General features: G+C 39.3%; 1 protein-coding gene across 1 annotated transcript in view; it reads right to left on the minus strand.

Annotated features, from left to right (window-relative positions):
* KIAA0825 (KIAA0825 ortholog) overlaps positions 1–15,291 on the minus strand; it is a 64,619-nt gene that overhangs the window by 24,099 nt on the left and 25,229 nt on the right. The window contains exon 5 of the mRNA XM_018560518.1: positions 11,638–12,286. Coding sequence (XP_018416020.1) covers positions 11,638–12,286 — 649 coding nt within the window. The remainder of the gene's footprint in view (positions 1–11,637; positions 12,287–15,291) is intronic.

The raw sequence follows: 15,291 nt of genomic DNA on the forward strand, positions 1-15,291 counted from the left end.
AAAAAAAAAAATCGGAAAAAAAAATATATGTTGAAGGGCTTTATAGAGAGGTATAAACCGATGCATGCGTAAAATGTATCAAAAATGTATGTAACATACAGATAAATACAGTAAAATTGTATCCATTTGATGCAATATACAAAATCATCCATAAAAATACACCTTGGAGAGCGTGGGATATGGAGCCATGAACCAAAATTATGACATAAAATACATTTTTAGGAAGAAGGAATTCGTTCCATGAATTCCTTCTTCCACCCAAAGCGCTTTTCCCTTTGATACATTTTACGCATGCATCGGTTTATACCTCTCTATAAAGCCCTTCAACATATATTTTTTTCTGATTTACAATTATTAGGGTGAGAGGCTACCAAAGGGAGCCAATGTAGGAGGCATGTCAGACCTTTTTAGATAAAAAAAATAATGGGAGAAAATAAAAAAACAGTAGGGAACATAGACCTGGACTCAAAATGGAGTCTATTTAATTTTGGATCGTAATCACTACCAGATCTTGAACAGCCATACCTGTGTACCTGACATATTTCTGAAGGCTAGCATATGCTCATTGGAGTCTGTATGCTTAACATAGCTAATTTCATGTTTTCTGTCTTTGCTCAGTTGAGATTGTACAATAATACATTTTCATTTGATAGGACTCAGATCTGACACAGGAATGTATAAATATTATGTGACACGAGGACTGTGAAACCTATTAGTTCCTCCGGTGAAGAAAAAAAAATAATAATAATTTGCTGCTGATGCATTCAATATAGATTGAGCTGTATGTCGGCAACAATGAATTACTTGGAAATTATTTTGTCAGGTGGTTCACTGACATTATAAAACATAAAAGTGATGCTCAAGTGGTTTGAGTGCTGTCAAAAAAACAAACAGGATGGAATTATTTCCTGCCAATTCACTTGTGTCCTATTTATTATTCGGAATGATATATGCTATGTTTGTTAATCCTGATTTTTTATTAAGTCATTTCTCTTTTTTCTTTCCAGCTTGTATTTCAGACTAATTGGGTTCATATAAAAAGTCAAATAAAAGAAGGTTTCCAGCTAACAGGGAAGCGAAGTGAAAGTTGCAGAGAGAGAAAGAGAGACAGAAATATTTCTACAAGTGTGAATTATGAAGTGGCGCTATCACCCCAGGGCAAAAGGATTTATAACTCAAGCATCTCTGTGAAATTATAATATTGTAATAAGGTACGAATTTCCTCCCTGGGTTCTCAAATAGGTTTTGCTTTTTTATATCTCTTCCCAAAAATACATCAAAATAATGGGTTACAAACAAAGTAAATGGCCTAAACTCATGTCCCGGTTACCCACGTACATCAAATGTCAGTGCTACATTAACCAGCTGTCCCTCCTTCACTCAAATACTGATTAAGACAAAGCAGATTTTTCTTTCCTACAGTCTACATCTGAAGGGAAAGTCACACAAGCTGAATCACCCGAAGGCTCCTTATACGTCTGTTAGACTGCTCTACTTGAGGTCCCAGAAGTGGACACGTGACATAGTCTAATGCTATGGTCTCACTCTCCTCATTTAGGAGGAGCGACAGATAGCAGCCATTAGGTAAGAGGAAAAGCTAAGGGCTCCACTGGAGTTTGTGTGTGATACAAGAAACGTTCTGTATGTCAATCAATGTTAAGCCATAAACAAAACATCACTTTAAGGCCCGATCATCAGAGATAGACAGCTCATCTTCAAGGTAGAGTCATGCAGGAAACCTGATCTAGGAAGTATATATATATATAAAACCCTAACCATGAACTTAAATTACTTGCTCCCTTTTTGCCTGTGAAATAAACAATAGCAAGTGTTTTACTAAATGGATTTCATAAGTGCAAAAAACACCTCTTCAATTCTTCCAGAAATGATTGAGCACATTGCTTTCTGTGCGCCATACCTGAACTGTATTGTTTTCAGCCTTAGTAGTTTTCTCTGTAGACCACAGAACACCACCCCCAATGTTATTGAGAAGAGGGGGTGGTCTGTAGTTCTAACATCCTTCTTGCCCTAAGGTGACAACGCTGCTCTGGAGATACAGTATAGTGAGTGATTATTGTCATTCCAAAGACAGGAAGAGTGTTACTGGCAGGATCCTGAGGTAAAAAAAAAAAAAGAGAAAAAGCCTGAAAAGGGCAACTAATGCAGAAACTACATCTAAGGACTGTTAGGCTGCAACATATTACAATATGTTTTTGGGTTTAGTACAGTTTAAGGCTTGGAGTAATTTGAGTTCTCTAAAAAAATGTGTGGTATGGTCATAGTAAAATGTATAATATTTCTTAAAGTTTATGTAAGCCCCAACAATAAATTCCTATTTGCTCCCGTTTGGCCCGTTAACACCCTTGAAAGAGTTTTGTTATATCTGTTCGATAAGTGCAAAAAAAAATCTGTTGATCATGTCAGAAATTCAGAGCTGTCCTGTGTCTTGTGCCAAGATCATGCACATGGAAAGCTCTTAAGTAACTCACCCCCAGTGTTGTCCTATGTCTTTACCATAATTTTGGACATGCAAAGCACTCAAATAACTAACCTCTGAATGGTCACCACCGCAGGCCTGGCCATACACTGGCAAGTTCCGAATCCAGCAGGTTTCAAAGCCACTGTCCTATGCCTTACCTCACCAGGACTTCGTCAGGTGCACAAACCAGAAGTAACATCAAGGATGGGATTGGCTGGGTGCACAAACCAGAAGTGACTTCAAGGCTGGGATTGGCTGGGTGTACAAACCAGAAGTGACATCAAGGCTGGGATTGGCTGGATGCACAAACCAGAAGTGACATCAAGGCTGGGATTGGCTGGATGCACAAACCAGAAGTGACATCAAGGCTGGGATTGGCTGGATGCACAAACCAGAAGTGACATCAAGGCTGGATGCACAAACCAAAAGTGACATCAAGGCTAGGATTGGCTGGATTAGGAATTTACCAGTGTATGGCCAAGCCTGTGGTGTAGACTATCTGGAGATCATTTACCTGAGTGATTCCCACAGACTTAGTGCACAATTTTTGTAAGTATGATTTAATTTTTTTTTATATAAATGATCCCACGGTTTTACAATATTTGATACATTATCTCCTTTTTTTCTGGGTAATCAAAGATCTGATGTTGCAAAGATCTAGTGAAATTATAGCCCTTAAAAAGGTAAAAGCATGGTTGACCTAACTAAAGTATTTTAGCTGAAGTCCTCTAAAGAAGGTGAGTGCCAATCCAGTCAAGTATGGATTATCACTGGATTCACAGACATCTGTGTGGAGAAGCCTTTATGGACACTACTAACATCAACTTGTACTTATGTTGAGTGGATCCACTTGCACTGGGCTGACTCTATATTATGGATCATCTTAACACTGCTGGATCACACATTCTGTGTTTGTGTTTCAGTATTATTATATGTGGTCTTTGCTTGAATAATATTATCAACAAAGTATGATTTATTTTAATTTTGCACTTTAACCACCTCCCGCCTGCCGATCGTTGAAAGACGGCCGGACGGGAGTCTCCTGGATGAGGGTGGGCGTCTATAGACGTCCTTTGTGCCCGTGCCTGCCTCGATTTTAAACGGCCAGCGATGGCCGTTTACATACAAGCGGTCCGGCGTCTGTAAAGTGTTAAGCAGATCTGTGCTTTATCAGCTTCTCTGGGGGTCCCTAGGTGACATTAGGGGTCTTAGAAACCCCTGATGTATCCATAAAGGGGACCTGTCACTGTAATTTGTTATCACATAGGATACTTCTTAGCACCCTATGTGATAACAATAAAGTTAAGTGTAAAAAAAGTTTAAAAAAAATTGCTCACAAAATAAATAAAAATGTACACACATAAAACAAAAAAACCCCACAAAACATTTTTAAACTCCCCCACCCCCACATAGATGCACAAAAATGCGTTAGATGCGCCTACACGCAAAAACGATGATTGCTCCAATTATGCCGCACGTTGTACATATCGCCGCGAACGTCGCAATGAGAGCAATAATTTTAGGGCCATCAATCACTGATAACACTAAACTGATGAGCGGTAAAATCTTTTAAAGCGTCGCCTCTGACCAATTTGGGCTATGGTGTTTTTTGTGCGATTTTGCGGGCGCGCGCAATTTTAAGGCTTGACATGTTTGGTGTCTATTTACCCGACGTGACCCTGACTTTTATATTTTAGCAAAAAATTGGGTAAAAATAAATGTTTCCTAAAATAATAAAGGGAAAACCATTTTTTTTTTTAAATATTCAGTACTTTTTTTGTTATATAGTAAAAAATAAAAACCCCAGTGGTGATTAAATACCACCAAAAGAAAGCTATATCTGTCCCCAAAAAATTGTATAAAATTCATTTCAGTACAGCGTTGCATGACGGAATAAGCGTCAGCCAAAGTACCGCAGCGCTGAATACTGAAAAATGGCCTGATCGGGAAGGGGGTATAAACACCCCAGTCAGCAAGTGGTTAAGTGAATGTTCTGTGTGTTAACTTTGCATACACCAATGGCTAATATTGTGATATATTTATATTTATGTTAGTGTTTTTATTGTATTAGCACTGCAGTTTTATAGACTTATACTTAGTCTATATACTTGTATATCTTCAGTTATTTTACTTTTTCTTAAAATATTTTATAGACCCGTTTACATGGATATCAGTAAACTTTCTTCTTTTTGACTGTATTAATGAAACTATTAATCTGTAACATTTTCATGAATCTTCTGGACTATGGCCAACTTTTTTCCCTCTGCGCCTATAATTTACAAGAGTTAAAGGGTTAATAAAGCCTCTGGTTTTTTTTGCATATATCTACTGCTAGCAGTAGATACGGTATATGCAAAAAGTGTATTAAAAAAAACCAAACGTTGAAAAGGGTTTAAAACTTACCTGCGTCTTCCCCGTGCGCTCCCGTCTGTAAATGTGAAAATTCTCGGGCAGCCGCAAAGCATCTTGGGGCGGGCACATGCCACCCTCCAGAAGGAAGGAAGGATATTGTCAGCACCAATTCAGAAAGGATATGAGGATCTACAGCCGAGTGATACATATACAGTACAAGCTACATTTTTGTTAGCAGTTAAGGTACTTGAATTTATTTTTTTTAAGATTTAACTCCTGAGTTTAGTGTCACTTTAAAATATGTTATCATTGGTAGAATTCTAAATTACCTCATTATTAAACCATGCGTGATTAAAACTAGTTTGGTTACCTTGGGGAAGTTGTTATACCAATACTGATATCAAGAAGGGACACGTAAGCCTGCATGACAACTGTTATTATGACCCTCTGTATCACAAGTCCCACATCTCAACAATCCCAAAAACCTTCTACCTTCTGTTTTGCTGCAGCCTACTGGCTCTACACTTAGTGTTTTGAGATGCCACATAGATTTATATAGACAAAGAGTGTAGCCATTGATAAGTAGGAAGACAAGAATGTGCTGATCACCTTAGCAATGCTGTATCACAGACCTAGTGATAAAAATGATCAACTCTGATTCATCTCAACCTCACACTAATATAACTTTTTTTCTTTAACAGAAAATATCTATAATGAAAAAGGTGACATTCCAAAGCAGCTTTTGATGGACTATTTTGCTCAAACGTTTTTTTCATATATCTAAGATATGATGCAAGATAATTAGTTATACAAATGTATAGGAAGAACACACCATCTAAATAAACACAATTTCTTTGTGTTTATTTAGATGGTATTTGGGGGGTACTAGATCATATAGCAAATATCTAAATGTGTGGTTAAGCACGCCTAGCACAAATTTCTATCTCCCTTCCAAGTAATTTAAAATCTTTGGGACTCCGCCTTTTCCAGGACTTGGACAACTATTTGTAATGCAACCTGGAAGAAATTACACAGAAAGCCTGAATTGAGGCTAGTGTGTTCTAATGACATGTACTGTATACATCCAGCTGGATCTAGCTACATCCTGATTGCATAGCAAATTGTTGTTAAAGCTCTGGAGGAAGGTGGGAGTCTTTTCCCCCAAAATGCATTGGCTATATCTTTTTTATTTGCCAACATATTAGGATTTCATATGATTTGCAATAAAATAGAAGTTTGTATTAAGAGCTCTTAGCCACACATTCACATGGTTATTCACAAAAGGGTGAAGAGTTTGGAGAAGTGAACGATCTAGGCCAAAATAGCCGGTTTGTAAAAATTCTCCAGTTCATCTCACTTTCCGGTTCAGCTTTGTTGCCCTAGATTATTCACTTCTCCTGCCCTCTCCAAACTCTTCACCCTTTAGTGAATCACCCTGTTAGAAGTTGTTGATCTGTTGAGCGACTGGCTGATCATGATCAGAAAGGCAGAAGGCAGAAGGCAGAATCGGGCCCTGACCTCTACCATAAACTAAGTTCCAGCAAAGAATATACATTCTATCTGTGACGCATTTGAATTAACCTCTATCCACATTGGTCCAATGCTGTCACACACACACCTACAAGAACTACACTACAAATATGCCATTAAAACAAGTAAACTAGTGACACTTAAAATAACAGTTCTTAAATAACCATGTAGAACTATGTTTAGGTCATATGAATATATATGACAAGCTGGGAAAAGGTTGGGTGACCAAACTCTCTGCACTAATGTGCTCCTATTTTTCTTTGTTTCACTCCTGCAAAATATCACACATCTGGAAAATGCAGAGGTCACTTCTATCACATGACTTATTCTGTAAGTGTTATATGATGAAATCTATAAATGAAACACTTTCTACCACAAGAAATAATGTAACACCTAATGTTAAAGACATTAAATGGCTTCTCCATATTAGGAGCATCCCATTAATTCATGATTCTTGAATAATATAAGAATGTAATGTACTGAACTTTAATAGCATTATCATCTCACATAGCAGCAATACAATAAACTAGGCTTATCTTTAGGAAAAATAGATATGTTCACATTTTATCATAGACTGTTGAAATGGGAAAGAAGGCTGCAGTGGCTTACTACCAAGTCCTATTGGTTTCCTTCTTCAAAAGTATTCTATACAAGTGGAGAGACAGAAACATTAAGAGACAAATAAGTTGTCTGCTTTGATTTTCAAACCTGGAGCAGTTTGGTTGCTATAGGCAACATGTTCATTTTTACTTCTAGGCAGCTCTTGTGGTGGTGCTTTAAAGTTTGTGACCCTTTTGGATTTTCAATATTTTTGCATACACATGACGTAAAACATGATCTGTTTTTCATGCAAGTCCTAAAACTAGATGAGAACTCAATTAAATGAATGAGTCAAACATAATGCTTCTTAATTTACTGTATATATTTAGAAACATTATCCAAAAGGTACTGTACATATCTGTGTGTAGCAAATATAGTGTATGTTAGTGTATGTGAACCTTTGTTTTTTTTGTGACTGTTATGCCCCCTTACACAAAAATAACTGCAACTAAACATTTCTATTTAGTGTTACAGACCAGCTTCAATGCATAGTTGTTGGTGGGCTTCCTCAAATGAACTGCACGTTTTAGGTCCTTCTACAACATTTAAGGTCAGGACTTTAACTCAGCAATTCCAAAACATTAACTATCTTCTTCTTTAACCATTTTTTGGTACATAGGAAATGTCCCTAACCTCACAAGTCTTTCTCTTGAGCTTCAGTTTACAGATAGGTTTCCTGCAGAATTTGTTGGTACGATTCACAATTCCATCAATAATCACAAATGGCCCTGATCTAGAGGCAAAACAGGAAGTCTAAACCATGATACTGCCCTCACCATATTTCTCAGATGGGATAATGTTCTTTTGCTGGACTCCAAAACTTCCTGCTCAACAAATGTAATGTTTTTCATTAGAGACAAAGGGTTCTATTTTGTAATCATTCATCCACACAACATTCTTCCAATAACCTTCTGACTTGCAGGAGGGTTTTTGCAAATTACCAATAGGCAGCAATGTTCTTTCTCCTTGGAACCCTGCCTTGCACACCGGTGTTGTTCAGTGTTCTGCAAATGGTATACTCATGAATACTGACATTTGACAATGCGAAATCTAAACAGGACGCTCCTAGGTACAATTATATATCACAAACGTGTGTGCTGCACCTGGAAGATAACTGTACTATATGCACCTAATTGGAGACAACAGCACTTTTGGTTCAGGGTCTGTAACCTTGACATTGGTGTTGCTGGTGAGTAGATCAATGTAACACCGTGACTCTGAAGATTAAACTAGTTATTCAGTGAGAGTAGCACTAGGATCAGGGGCGTATCTGCCGCGAGGCAAACAAGGCGTTTGCCTGGAGCGGCAGATTCCCCGAGGGCGGCAATTGCTGCGGTTGAGAGAAATTGACTAGGATTATAGAAGAATTCTTAGGTATAATAAACTGTAATAAACTGTACATGGATTTAATAAGAACAGGGAAATAGGTCATCACTGTCCTGGTCCATGAATCAAGCATTTGCATCTGTTGTCCTATGGGTAACTCCATGAAGGACAGTCTTTGCTGTTGTGGTATTTCACTGGTTTTGAGGAGCACCACTGTGAGATGTTCAGATATTTTATACACAGTGACTCCAAAAAGGGGATCAAAAGAAGTTTTAACAAGTTATACTGTATATCCATAAATATGTACAGTCCTTAAGGTAGCGTTTTCTTTACCAACCGTACTAAGCTATCAAAAGCAGATTATATATGAGCCTACAGGCCGGTTCCAAGAGACACACTGGTAGAGCATGGTTACGGATGCTCCCAATTCTGACCTCCTCCTGCAAACGCAAGCTGCCCTGGCTGTGTATGATTTCAATACCTTAAGAAACATTAATCCAGAAAAAGCATGCAGGTGTTCTGTCAAAACAGGCAGCTAGTTGAGATTGACAACCATGTCAATTTCGGTGACTTGCAAGCAGGAGATTTCTACAAGTTGGCGGTAGTGTGCATGTGCACGCAGCCAGCGTCATAACAGAAAGCCACACAGGGTCCCTTTCTCAGGGCGAAAAGATGCAACATCTTTTCGCCCTGTGTGGCCCCGAAACGTTGGCTTTTGTTACTGTGACGCTTTGTCCAATTAAATGGATATATTGAAAGATATCACTGAGTGCTGGTGATCTTTGTCTCTACTCTGTGTCTGTACGGCGCCATCCGTGGTCATCACTGCGAGCACCATCTTCTACATAGGCCGGTACTGCTGTGAGGTGTGTGGTGGGTTCTTCTACCCATCCACAGAAAGTCCATAAGATTATTTGTTGAGTTGTGCAACTGCTGCCAGTGCACATATAAAGCTAATCCACATGCGTCAAAATCTGTTGCTGGAAAGGCACCAGAAGTGACATAGTTGCCAATCCCAACAAGTTGCCCTTTTTGACTGAACACAGGCACTGACATCAGAACTTCTGATTTGCATACTAGTTCTGGGTTAGTGCTCTACTAGCATTTTCGAAAAGGAGAGATCAGCAATGGAGAGATCAGCCTCCACATTTCTCTCAGCATAGGTTTTCTACATTTGCCGACTCTGGCAACCCTTGAATATGGATACTTGTTTTGTCTGTATGAAATCTTATACTTTAGTTTAGCATATAAACAACTAGGGTTTGGTTCCCCTAGAAAGAGGTCAAAAGTCAGGTGAGGCCTCTATCTATTTTTATGCCTGGAACTCCAAATGGAAAGCTATATCTCATGATGGATCGCCTCATCATTTTAGATCCCTGTGCAGAAGCACAGGTAGTATATACTCCACAGTGATGAAGTAGGGGTATATACTGTAATTAATCTTGGGACTTTTGTAATACCTGAACAACCTTTTTTTAAAAAAAATGCATACATTCCAAAGCAGTGTATTATAAAAGGATGTCACTAGGCGATGTCTGTCTAGCATATCAGTATATCCACAGAAGTGAACCTGCAGGTGCTCCCAAACGTTTAGTAAAATATCGGTGTCACACTACATACTGTTCTGCTGATGCTTTATCCTCTTGGCAGTAAACAAGCGACTGAAGTAGAGTAATAATGTGAAGGTTAAAATATTGTATATCATAATTATCTGCTACATCCTCCACTACAATGATGCAATGGAACGCGACTGCAGCTCTGACAGTATTACGGCTTCAGTGAATTACGTTATGGCTTGAATACATCTAATAAATATCTAAGACCGTATGTTCTGTCTTAGCTGCAGCTTCCAGACAGCAGCCATACATCTGTATTAAATTTACATGGGTCAGTGTTAGATTATTCAGTTTTATACATCCACCAGGATCAATTACTGTGCATGCATTTCCCTATACGCTGCTTAGTAAAACAAATATCAAGTCAGCCACCTCCCTTTCTGGATGTGGACTATCCTTTTCTAGTTAGAAGTTTAGAGTCAACTGTAACTTTAAAAAAGGAATAAAGCTGTTTGAGAAATACTTAATTTTCTGTACACATCTAAATCAAATCTTTAAACATATTCACATTTGTCTACAGGTGATAAATGATCACTTAGATTTCCCATAGTTTATAATGTAAATAAAGTACAAAGGATCCGGATTGGCAGCATTGAAGAACTGCCAGCACCAGCATGTCTTATATGTCCATTCTGACCATGTCTGTTAGAGATACTTGGTGATGTCAGAATCATACAACTATTGTCATGAAGTTGTAAACAAAAATGACACACCCCAGCGAAAAGTATATCCAGAAGGAGGATGGCTAGTTCCAGAGTGCTGTGGTAACCTACTGTATGTCACTCTTTGAAAACAAGGGTTTAACTGACACCACAATAAAATTAACACAGCTGGGAGATGCTAAAAGGACCTCTCTATGGAACAAAATGTAATTTCCTATAACATATATTTGATAGAGTTTGCCCCAATGTACTAGCATTATTTATTCCAAAGCCACAACTTTCGATTCTTACTTTTATTTTATTTGTCCAAATACATTTTTCTATTCTATAATAACATACAGCAACATATGCATTTATTGTTTGGTGTTTTATGGTCCCATTATCTAACAATGCCCCTCAGTGAGATTGCAGGTTCTAGCTTTGCTCATCTGGGGCTCAGTTAGGGAGATTAACCCTCCCCTTCCTGTCCCAGTGACAAAGGTTCCACCTGACAGGAAGTAAGGAAAAAAATCTTAAAGAGCAACACACATAGAAGTTGAAAAATGCTTTTCTCCAATAGAGCAGGGGAAGGCTAAAATGCCTGTCAGCATTTTAATGCTGCCTGTGCCCATTATTTCAGATTTCGTGTCTAGTGAAACTGTTGTCGCTCTAATGGAGCCCAAGCAGTAAACTATACCTACTCAACATATGCACCAGGAAGAGACACATGCAGGGAATGTTTGCTGAATGTCACATTCACTGCTTTATAAATATACCCTAAAGTGCATCAAGACAAACTCAACAGAGAACAGTGAAGTTTACTCTGTGGACTGGCCTGATATACTCAGGTATGTAGGCTGCATTCTAATGTATGTTTTTTGTAACAATATTTTAAGAGTACATTTAACTAAATAGGGAGCACTTAACAGTCTCCCTCTAGAAAATGCAATTACTAGTGTTAGGAATTCTTGTAATTTATTTGGTTATAATTACAGTTTATGAGGTTAAATAAAATAGCTGCTTACAAAAGAGACACATGTCTAGAAATTACAAATCATCAATACATACTACTGGGAATAATTTAACTACTTACCAAGGGCATGGACTCTCTGTTTGTGCTTCTTCTTGTTGAGTCTGGGTGGCTGGAGAGCCTGCTCCTCTGTGCCAGTTTCACAAAGTATTTCAAAGAATGTTTTCATCTCTTCTGTGATGGTTTCAAAGAAAGTCTCATTGATAAACTTAATAATTAATGAAGAGTCTATAACACGGCTTAAAACAAACATATCCTCTTTTATCCTTGTGTATAGCTTGGGAACAGCATTCTGGTAAGCCCCAAGTATATTTTCAGCATTTCTCCCTCTGTAGTTATGAAGATGTTCAACTACAAAATGATGCTGAATATTCTGGTATTTAACAAGGACATCAGACTCTGGATAAAGAAAAAGCAGGTAATGCAAACACTTAGATTTGATCTGAATTCCAGAATGACTATTAGAACTATGAGAAGTGGCTTGCAATTTTGCAACTAGATGCCGCCGTAAATGAAGTCTCACATCATCCCATACAGTCTGCAAATCCATGGACAGGTCATCATCAATAGCATGTAGTGAGGTCTGAGATGTGCACTGAAAGGATCTTCCACTGGCTGAAGTAGGAAAAGTTACACCGCACTCACTGGAAAGGTCTACTAGAAGCTGCAGGATCATATCTTCCTGACCTTTGCTGTTTTTCAACAAATGTTGCTATGAAAAATCATTTTAAAAAAAACAATATATCAGATGGGATCACATAATGCAATATTTTTGGTAGCAATCAACAAAATTACCTTTACATTGCAGTTAAGTACCTAATTAAAGAGGTTTTTCTAGGTAAAGCTTTTCTCCAGCTATTGCAAAGGTGCAGTGATTGCCAGAGCAGCCATTCTATGGTAGGGCACTCCTTACTTCAATGGTGGTAGTGGCGGTTTAAAGGAGAACTATGGGGTCAGTGCTTTTCCCCATAGTTCTCCTTAGGGTAACGGGAGGACACAAACTAGCGTCCTCCCATCACCCAAAGCTCAGTATACCGCAAGCTGCATACTGAGACGCCACAGCTGTCTGTCTGGATCCACCGAGCTGCGTGAGTGACAGCTGGCTCTGCCTATCTAGAGGCAGAGCCAGCAGTACCCGCCCCCTCCCCATCCGTTCCACCAGTCGGAGGATCGGACAGGGGAGGGGGGGGGGAGAATCCCTGCAGGGAGCCGTGAGTGACAGTCACGGCTCTCTGCACGGATAGATCGAGAAGTGAGCGAGCGCCTGTATGTGTTCGCTCACTTCCCGATCTACAAAGCCGACCTGTGACAGTTTCATTGTCACAGGTCGGCTCAGATTATGAGGCTGAGTGAAAATCACTCGCCTCATAATTCTCCTTTAACTGTCACTGCACAGACAGAAGGCTTCTTCATAATATATGGCTGCATATTTAGCAATGCGTAGAAAGCACATACAGTATAGTGTTCAAATATGACAGGCTGACTTTTGAGCACACCTTTCAAGAAAATGGCAAAAGAGCCCTCTAACCAAAAGGCAATTTATAAAAGGAGGTAACATTTTTTACTCAGAGAACCTTTTTACCGAAGGTGCATTAATCATTTCCAGCACAGTAGGATATAAAACAAAGTCAGGAGACTGCAGGCCATAGGGGTGGGAGGGAAGCCTCTCTCTACAAGCAAAAGGTAACAGAGTTCTATTTACCATAGGTTTTTATTCAGTAGTGATGACTGCTAAAGTATCTGTACTGGCAGTGTAGTTATTAGGCCAGTCAAACCATATTCAGTGCGTTCCAGTGCGGTTCGCGCCCGTAACACATTGGATTGCATAGATCAAGACGGGCAGCGTTTTGGGGTGGGAGGGGGCGTGCCAGTGTCATTCATGTCAATGGCACCACAGGCACCCCCCTCCCCGCAGTGTGATTGCCCACATCGGACCGCGAGGTATAGGGATGCCCTTTATCACAGTGCAGTGTGATCTAAAAAAAAAAAGTGCATGTAGCATTTTTTGAGATCGCACTGCACTGGAACGGAGGGCATTCCTGTCACATTATGGTGCAGGCGATCTCACTGCGGACAGGTGTGTGTGTGTGTCTGTGGTGACATTAACATGAATGGTACCGACGCGCACCCTACCGGCCTAGAACGCTGCCCGGCTTGATCTATGCGATCCAGTGCATTCTGGATCACTGGATATCATGTGACTGGGCCCTAAAAGAGGACCTTTACCCATATCTTCAAAATAACAACAAAGGCACCTTTATAAACGTTTAGTAATGACAATCTACAGACACTTATACTTAATTTCCAGCTTTTAATTCCTTGCATACCTTGTTTTTTTTTTCTTCCCCAGTCTCCTCACAGTGGCCATTTTTATTAAAGGCAGATTAATTCAATTCAATTGACTGGGCGGGGGGGAGGGGGTTCGGTGTCAGTCACAGTTTTGCACAGGCCTGAGTAAACTCCGGCGAACAGGGTTCGCACTAAGCCCCCACACATCTCTAATAAGCAAATATAGCACTGGATCATTCCAGTTGGACATAAATAGCAAATATGAACATAATAAAACTAGGGCTGGTAATGATTAAAATTTTCCTGTTCGATTAATCGAAAAAATTTGTTATCGATTAATCGACTAATTTCGATTAAATATAATGCACATACAGAGGGGGGTCTCACCAGAGCTTTGAGGGGGCCTCACCAGGGTAGCAGGGCTCTGTGGGGTCTAACCAGCCTTGTTAGACCCACAGAGCCCTGGCAAGACCCCACAGAGCCCTGGCAAGATCCCACAGAGCCCTGGTCTCACCAGGGACTAAATAAAACAATTCTGCAGGATCCTGACAGTATATTTAAAGGTGAGTTCTCAGCAAACATATAGAGGCTGGTGTCTCCTCTACTACAATAACATGTCTATAGCAAGAAAGAAACAATGGATAAAAGACACTACTATGAGAATAACTCCTAAATTTAATACATTTCATTCAGTACAAAAATTCATAAGAGCATAATTTCATAAATAGGGAACCCCCCCCCCCACACCCTCCTTTCCCATAAAACAGTACAACGCTGTCCAAACCTAACCCCCAATTGCTCAGGGTATCCAATATAAACCCAATGGCCATAATTAAAGTAATGGGGTCCATAAGTAAAAACATGCTCACATTGCTTCAAGCTACCTTTACCCATTGAATTGACAAAGTTTACTCTTCAATGCACTGTAGCAGTCATTGATAACAAAACAAGTACATTCACCTGCCAAGCAATGTAGGAGTTTTAATAAGTTGAGACTGGATTATTCAGTACCTCTGGCTCATTCCTTATGTACATATAGACTAGAGCACACTGAGTACTGCATTGCTTAACTTGCACGGTTTCCACTTTTCCTGCCATTCTTTGCTCTAACAACTTTGCTTGGTGGTTGAATGTACTTGGAGGATAGTTGTTCTTACTTATTTTTTTTATAGAAAAGTGGATAATGGATCACTACAGCGCATTACAGAGCTTTGTCGATTGAATAGATAAATGTTGCCTGAAGATGGCAGAAGAAAGCAATATTATGGCTGGATTATGGCTGTTGGGTTTATATTGGATAACCTAAGCAATTAGGGGGTTTGGGGCGGATGTAGGTTTAGACAACATTATTTTGATTTGTGGTAAATGGGAGAAAATGTGTTTCTCTATTTTTTTAATGATGCTATTGTTGTAGTTAATGAATTTATA

The sequence above is a fragment of the Nanorana parkeri genome, unplaced genomic scaffold, assembly GCF_000935625.1.
Source record: "Nanorana parkeri isolate BGI_ZX_2015 unplaced genomic scaffold, ASM93562v1 scaffold462, whole genome shotgun sequence".
NCBI lineage: Eukaryota > Metazoa > Chordata > Amphibia > Anura > Dicroglossidae > Nanorana > Nanorana parkeri.